This window comes from Octodon degus, unplaced genomic scaffold (genome assembly GCF_000260255.1).
Source record: "Octodon degus isolate 3935 unplaced genomic scaffold, OctDeg1.0 scaffold00029, whole genome shotgun sequence".
NCBI lineage: Eukaryota > Metazoa > Chordata > Mammalia > Rodentia > Octodontidae > Octodon > Octodon degus.
Genome location: NW_004524605.1, coordinates 9,967,052 through 9,975,216, shown reverse-complemented (window position 1 = coordinate 9,975,216; position 8,165 = coordinate 9,967,052). Strand labels below are relative to the sequence as shown.

At 50.6% G+C, this 8,165-nt stretch overlaps 1 protein-coding gene across 1 annotated transcript in view; it reads right to left on the bottom strand.

The window, feature by feature from the left end:
- Galnt10 (polypeptide N-acetylgalactosaminyltransferase 10) overlaps positions 1-8,165 on the bottom strand; it is a 228,785-nt gene that overhangs the window by 84,390 nt on the left and 136,230 nt on the right. Inside the window, exon 6 of the mRNA XM_004629453.2 lies at positions 398-564. Coding sequence (XP_004629510.1) covers positions 398-564 — 167 coding nt within the window. The remainder of the gene's footprint in view (positions 1-397; positions 565-8,165) is intronic.

Below are 8,165 nucleotides of genomic sequence, written 5' to 3'. Positions count from 1 at the left end.
CCTTTCCAGAGGCTCAGCAGCCATTTTCTGACCATGAGGATGAAGAGGCACAGAGAGAAAGAGCTCGGTTCTCTTACAGCAGCCTAAAACAGCCAGTGGTGCCAGTCCCGGATCTTTTGTTATATGATAGAAAACGAGAGAGAGATGCAGATAGAGGGAGGTGGGTGAATCCTCTCCTTGTTGGATCCTCTGTTCACGGCACTTCCATCCTCTGTGTGGAATGCATTTCCAAGTTGATAGAAAGGGGATAAAAATAGGACCCATCTGATGGCTGCTGTGGTTGGTAAATGAGACAATGTGCGCCCGGCCAGGTCCGTGGCCCGCCCGCTCGAGAAGGGGAAATGTGCCGCCCCTCGGGGAGCGTGGGACGCAGGAGGCCGGGAGGGGCCGACCCTACCTCGATCGCTGAAGTCGTCCACCAACACAATCTCTGCCACCAGCTCTGGGGGGGAGCGGTTGAGCACGCTATGGACCGTGCGGAGGAGGGAGGACCAGCCCTCGTTGTGGAAGGGGATGATGATGCTGGTGTTGGGCAGGGTCTCCAGGTAGCGTTTGCTGTTGCAGCTGGAGAGAGACACAAATGGGTGTGAGAGGACAGGGTCAGGCTAGCTGCAGACACCACCTCCGCCCAGCCTCTGGGATGTGGGGGAGGGCTGGGGAAACCTCGGCCCCCAGAGAACGTTCCGCTCCCTGGCACCCCACAGCCCTGCCTCCCATGCCTGCACACACAGCAAGGAGGGATATGGGAAAGACCCAGCTTGGTATGAGGTCGCGATTCCATGCGGAGCAGAGAGCTTCAGCGACTCTGGCCTGTCTTCCTGCCTGTGGCTTAGAATAACAAATATGTATGTGTTGGCCTCTGTCCCTGGTTCCTGGTGCAGGGCTTGAAAAACCCTTAAAATTTCTTGAGGCACAGAGGTGCTAGGAGGATCTTCGGTTTTAAATTCATTTTCTTTGGGCCTGATTCCTACCACAGTGACCCTACCTCCCTTGGAACTTCCTGAGTGGTGACAGCCTCTTTTGGTGACTCCTGACAAGCTCCAGGAGCAGGCGGGCAGGCAGAAGGGCCTCACCGTGCTTAGGAACTTGCGACCCTGAGTCCCAGCTCCCACCCTCCAGCCAAGGCAGAGACGCTGGGACTGGGTTAGTGACTTTGGGAGCTGGGTTTGGGGTGCTGCCGGGCTGGTGGCCACACGAGGTGCTGGACAGGCAGTGTGTCCAGAGAAGGCGCTCTGTGTCCCTTCCTATGTAACTCGCCCTCCTCTCTGTCCTTAGTAGTGACAGCCTGTGTAATAAACCGGAAGGGGAGTGCTTCTGCACGACCCACAGCACTCGCTAGCAATTAACCCCTGGGTGCCTGTCCTGGGAAGTGCCCTTAGAGTACGTCAGGGCTGGCTGGCGAAGTGCGCTGGGGGCCTGGGTTTGTGCTCGCTACATGAAGTGGGGGGATCGTGTAGGAGGGAGCCTTCCGCGTGTGGGATCCGACTCTTCCTGACTCTTCCTTGCGGTAGAGTCACAGTGTCAGAGTTGGTCTGATTTCTAACACATGCAGCTACTGTCGGAGAACTGGGGTTGGTGGGGAAGAAAGCCCACATAGCGGGTCACAGAAATATTCTGCGTTGAGACTGTGGGTCCCAGAGCAAAAACAGGTTTTGTTTTCCTATTTTACATCACTCCTTGCGCACTTTTCCCCAGTGGGGCAAATGACTCATCCACGCGCTTGGAAGAATACAGTGGGCTTCCTTGGCTTAGCCTCTCTGCTCTGTCCAGGGTTCTGCTCTCCATAATCCACAGGGGCAGGTGGGGAGTGGAAGGCCCCACTACTGTGGGCAGGCCAAATTATCAAACACTCCCAGAAACTGGCATCATTCTGTAACATCACCAAACATCTAGCTCCTGTTCGAACTTCCTTGTCTTATAACTTTTTATAGTTGGCCTGTTTAAGTCAGAACGAAGGGGCCGGGGAGATGGCTCAGTGGAATAAGCGCTTCCCTGGCAAGTGCAAGGGCCTGAGTTCAATTCCTGCTTCTGAAAAAAAAAAAATCAGAACTAAGTCTACATCACTGCATTTAAGTGCTGTATCTTTTAAATCTCATATAGAAGCTGCCCCCTTGTTCCTTATAATTTGTCTGTTGAAGAAACTGGGTCATTTGTCCCACAGGATCCTCCCACTGTCTGTACTCGGTGTCTCTGTAGTGTCGTTTAATGCATTCTTTGGACCCCCAGCTATAAACTGGTAGAAACAGAGGCTTGACATAACTCAGGAAGATATTTGGCAGTGTCTTCTCAACAGGGGGTGTGTTCATCCTTTAGGGGACACGAAGGCTCCGCGTGGCTTCCTCAGGATATCTGGGGTACACATACGTATAGGGAGCAGCAACATACACTGTCATCTACAGATATTTTCTTCTTTCTTTCCAATCTAGATACCTTCTATTTCTTTTTGTGGTCCAGTTATCCTGGAGACTCCAGTCCAATGCTGTACAAAAGTGGCAAGAGCAGACATCTTTGTCTTATTCCTGGTCTTACAAGAGAAAATGTTTATTCTGTCATAATTATACGTGTCTATGTGGTTTTTCACAGATGCCCTTTGTTAGACTGAGAATCTTGTATTCCTAGTTTGCTGCATGTTTTATCCTGAAAAAGTATTGCATTTTATCAAATGCTTTTTTTTTCTTTGCATCTGCCAAGACAATCAGAGGTTTAGATCCTTTATTTTATTAGTATGTTATATGACATTGATTGCTTTTCATATACTGGACACACTTTGCACTCCTGATATAATAACCTACTTGGCTGTGGTGTATAAACTTATACATCGCTGCGCTTGGTTCGCTAGTATCTTGATGAGGACTTTTGTACCTGTATTCATTAGACAAGCTGATCTATGTAATTTTCTTACAATGTTTTTGTCCTGTTGTATATATTATATTTAATTTTCTAAAGCCTAGGTTACTTATTTGCTTTTTTCTACAATATGTAATACTTTCATAAATGCAATGCCAATATTATCGGTGCAATATTATTACAGATTTTGAAAAATCTGCACGGTAAACTTTAGTGTGGAAGCGCAAAGTTTATTCTCTCAAGCCACTTGAATAATTCCTTTCTACACAGTTCTTAATACACAGTTGGGTTCATTTATTTCATCTCCCTTTTCATTTTCAGGGCTTCTGTTTCACTGTTCAGCTCTGATCTAATCTTGTTGTTATCAGTATGTAAAGTATTTACAAGGTTCCAAAGTTCAATCTAAAGAGACTATGATTCAAGGATTTTTGGCTTTCACCTCCACCTCCATCTAGCTTTCGCCTCCCTTTTAGAACACGGTTGATTTTGTGATTAATGCTTGCATTGTTTTCTTCACTTACTCTGGGGGCGTAACTACATGTATAAATTGCTATCCCATGATCTTTCCTTGAGTACACGGTAGCACGCTCTGTACTTCTCCTCGCCTTATCTTTTCAACTTAGCAATACATCCCAGAAACTGTGCCGTAAAAGAGCTACTTTTTCCCATTTTTATTTATTTAAATTCAATTTAAGGAGCCATACCCAAGTCCATTTGGTCACACCAAGACACTTTACACCAGGAAAGCTTCTTTATTTGCTTTATAGTAAGTATTATTACCGAACTTCAGGAGGGAAGTGGTAAGGAAAGAGCGAAGCCACCGACTGAGCTGTGACAAAGTGCAGTCCTGCCCGGCCCAGAGGCTGACACCACTGGGGTCTGGATACAAATTCTTGGGCTGAGCAGACAGCCTGAATCAGTGTCTCAGGGCGGGCCAGAGATGGGCATTTGACAAGCCCTCTGGGTGAATCTGGTGCCTGCTCCAGTGGGAGGGCCACTGCACTCAAATATTCACATTCCCCAGGGGAAGAATGGGCTCCCTGGCTCCAGAATTTGGGGTGAAAGCTGTGTGCGGATAGCTTCCCGGGGAGCGCTCTGGGCAGAGGTGGCTGTGGGCAAGGGTGCCAGGCAGGTGAGGGAGAACGAGCCCACCCTGTGGGCTGCACGGAGACCTCAGTGCACTCTGTCAGGTGCTCCGGAGGAGACGGAGCCTTTCCTAGCTGTCCCAGGTTAAGGAAAGGCCTGGCCTTTCTATCCAAGCATCCTAGCCAGGCAGCTCCCGGCTTCCAAGGCCAATTCCCAGAGAGAAAAAGGCTAGGTGCTGCTCCTGCTCCCAAATTCCCAATAGCTTGGGGGTGGGGGTCAGAAGAGAAGAGACGGGCAAGGGCACCCCCGTGCACTACCACACTGTGCCTATGTGACATAGCAGGCGCTAAGTCCCCATGTCAAACTTCACCAACCTGAAGCATAAAGAGGTTACACAAATGCACCCAAAGTTACTTTATAGGGAGGTCTGACCCCAGCACTTGCCTTGCGTCTGTCACCCCGCTCCCAGAAATCATGTTCATGTCCAACTTTCCCAAGAGCCCCTAGGACAGGCAGGCAGGGTTGCCATCCCCACTGGAGAGAGATTTCAGAGGGGGTTGGGGTGGCCTGTGCAGGAGCAGGGGGACCCGCACGGAGCAGGACTCTACACGGAGGCACCTGGGCCGCGACCTTCTCAGGGCAAGGGAGCAGCACGCTGCCCGCCACTGCTGCTTCTACAGCAGCTCACACAATGCTCAGGCCTGCCAGTGGGGAAGAAGGGGCGCGAGGAAGCGCTGCGGGCGAGGACCTGCCCAGGCGGGGCAGCACCAAGCCAGGCGCGTCCGTCTCCTCCAGGGGCCTCTCCCTCATACCACCGCATCCTGGCTCAATGCCATCCACTCAGAGAAGTCCTCTTCTCCACCTTGGGAGCAGCCAAGACTACGGCCCAAGAACAAATCTGGTAGACCGTCCTTGTGTGACGCTCAAGCTCATATAAGTTTTACAAAAACAAAGCAATACACAAACAAAAGAAGGACGTGGAACAGAGATTCCCCTACAGCTCAAAAAGCCCAAAGCACCTGCTATCTGGTCATTAAGAGAGCCAGCACTGTTGGCCTCGGTGCCACTTCACAGCGCCCCAAGCCTTTCACTGCAAGTCGCACCCTCGCTCCACATTTCTTCAGGTGTCTGCTTATCTGTCTGTCCCCCTTAGAAAGTAAGCGACGACCAGGGTGACTTTTATGTGTGGCACAGTGCCAGCTATACAGTCTGTGCCTCAGGAACACCTTAGCCCGCACCCCAGACTCTCCTTGTACGTCCCCCCTTCCCCGCGAGCCAGGCAGCGATTCTCCTTCAGGAAATGCTTTCGCTCCCACGTGTGGTTGGCAGGGTTCGCGGCGGATGCGCGTCTCGGGCACCACTCCAACACAGCGAGCCAAAGAGGTTCCCTATTCACCGCGTGCAGCTCCTATGGGAGGACGGAGGGCTTCCGGGGCCCAGAAGGGAGGACCCGAGGACCAGGCAGGCTTGGAAGAACAACTGTCCGCCATGAGTCTCGGCCAGACGCCAAATGTTGGCAGAACGCCGGCCCTGAAGGTGAGCAAGCCCGTGTCCCTAGGAGGCTGGATGTGGTCACCTTTCACAGCAAAAGGGACCTGGAGGCCAGACTGAGGGTAGAGGCCGTGAGACAGGTTTGCAGAGTGAGACTGTCCAGGTGACTCAGACGTTATCAGGATCTCTGAAAGCAGATCTTTCTGTCGGGTTGCAGATGAGAAAAAAGTGAAGATTCCAAATGTGAGAGGGACTCGATCCTCATTGTTGGCTCTGAAGCTGGGGAGGAGGGCGGAGCCGGGAAGGCAGGAGCATGTAGAGGCTGGGATGGGTCCACAGCTGACAGCCAGTGAAGGCGCAGGAGTCTCAGTCCTTAGATTTAAACTCTGCCAAAACCCCCAAGAGCAAGGCTCCCTAGGGTCCCAGAAAGGAATGCAGCCCGGCCAGTGAAACCTTGACTTGAGCTTGGTTAAGACTTGGACTTCTGTCTGATGGGACTGTAGGAATAAAGCTGCGTTGTTTAAGCTGGTATAAAAAAATCATGGGCTGTGTTATGCTCTTAAATATATGACCATTTATTAGGGCAGCTATAGAAAACTAATACTCAAGACGTACTATTAATAGTCTACACAAATAACTAATACTTTTCACAAAGGGTAAACATGAGCTGCAAAATGCAAAAAGCAGATAACACATAAAACCCTTTAGTCCTGGCTTTCCTTAGAACACCAGCAGCACTGATCCCAGAGCCCCTGGCAGCAGAAGGGCTGAGGGTGGCAGCATATGGGCCTGGCAGCCACCTGCTGTCACTACGGCCCGTGGCCTCTTGCTGACACTGCCTCACTCTCTCTTCATCTTACTTCCCTGGGCCCTGGAGATGCCAGGACTTGGGAGCCCCAGATAAGAAGAGTTTTGGGGACATCTGCATGTACTGAAAGTGTCTCTGCTCCTGCAGCAGGCTGTTTATGGGTCTCTCTGCAGTGTACTCTGAAAGGTGTCAAGAAGTACAGCAGGCTGGTGCACGGATACTGGACTGCATGGATGCTTCGTCAAGTGCGTGGAGAATGTCCACTGAAGAAGCCTGATGGGGGAGCATGTGTGTTCACAGGCACTATGGGAAGCTGTCTGGGGGAGGAGTGCCATCTCCCCCAGCTCCTCATGCCCCCAAGTGGACTTTTTAGGCCAGGCAGGAAGGAACCTGGCGCTCTGTGACAATGAGCTCAAATCCATCTGCGGGAACTGGACTCCCGATTCTAGCAGTTCAGTTCTAAAGGACAAGCAGTCTCTTTCTGTCTTTCCCTCTGGGATCTTGCAGACTTCTTTGATGTCCTCAGTGCTTTTCGATCTCACTGGTTGGTTTTTGTCTGGGCCCCATGGAGCCTTCCTCTGTCCCTTTCCTACCTCTGTCATCCCTTTGATCATTCCAGCCAGTCTTCCCTGGGTCTTCAACTTCATTATGTCGGCTTTCACATACAAATGAAAGCACCTCTTCTTAGAAATCCCTTTCTCTTCACTCAGCTGAGTCCTCTGTGGCTAAGACAGATCGGCCCCAGCTAGTTTGCTACCCGAGTTCCTGCCTTCCATCAGTGTCACAGGAGGGGTGCTTGACTGAAGAGAGTCTGGGAGTGAGCATAGAGCAGTACCTTGTCCTGAGTCCACGGGCAAGATACAGTGGCAGCGCTGCCACCCAGCAGAGGGCCTAGGCCTTCTCCAGCCTGAGCTGGGCCCCAGAGCCTGCTGGGAGATAGGTGGATGCCATCATGCTTTAAGGAAAGTTGACAAACCTATAATAGACTAAATTCATTTCTAATTTAATTCAATTGTGGAATGAAACATTATTCAGAGCTCAAATAAAAAGCTCTGCTTGGATCAAAAGCTATGCTAGTGCCTATCTTTCTATTTAATCTACTCGTTTCTCCTCCTCCTCTATCCATCCCTTCATTCACTTCTTAAGTACACAATTCAATTCAACTTTTGCCATGAGCTCTACTCATTAGTAGGCTGAATGGCCCCAACTTAGAAGAGGGCCTTTGTTTCAATAAAACTGTAAAAAGTGCAGCGCACGTGCTAATTGTCCTCTGCAGTGTCCCGCAGAGAGCCTGACCCCTGAAAACCCTCGTGCCTCCTCTGCTTAGCATGCCTGGAGTCACAGGAGACAGAGGGCCTGGGATGGCATGGGGCCACCACTGCCTACGGAGCTGCCATGTGCTTCTCAGTCCCAGGGGAAGCCTGTCGGCACACTGCGAATGGAGGCTACAGAGTGGAAGGTGGAATGTTCCCGGCTTTGTGTGTGATGAATGAGAATCCTCAGCCTGGATGCGTTCAGGAAGTAGCCACAGAGAATGAGGTTACTGCCCAGGGCTGGCGTGGCTACCTCCGGGGCCCACAGTAACCCCGCCTCCTCACGCCTGATGGCCAGAGCATCTCCTCCTCTTCACGCTTCTGCAAGCGTGAAGCAGACAAAAGGTGAGTGCAGTCTCATTCTCTATATAAGGAAAACAGAGCCCACAGGGGTGTGACTTTACCCAGGCCTCAAACTTATTAAACGAAAAAGGGGATACACATGAATGTCCATTTTGTATCTGTGTATTCAAAAGGGTTAGGATAGATATATAGTTACATTCTCTTAATGAATAGAGGGATTTGTTCTAATCGTGTTTGTAAATAGGATATCATGTCCGCATCTTGTACAGCAATTAACCACTAGGAAGAATGTATGCAATGTGTTAATTATTGAATCT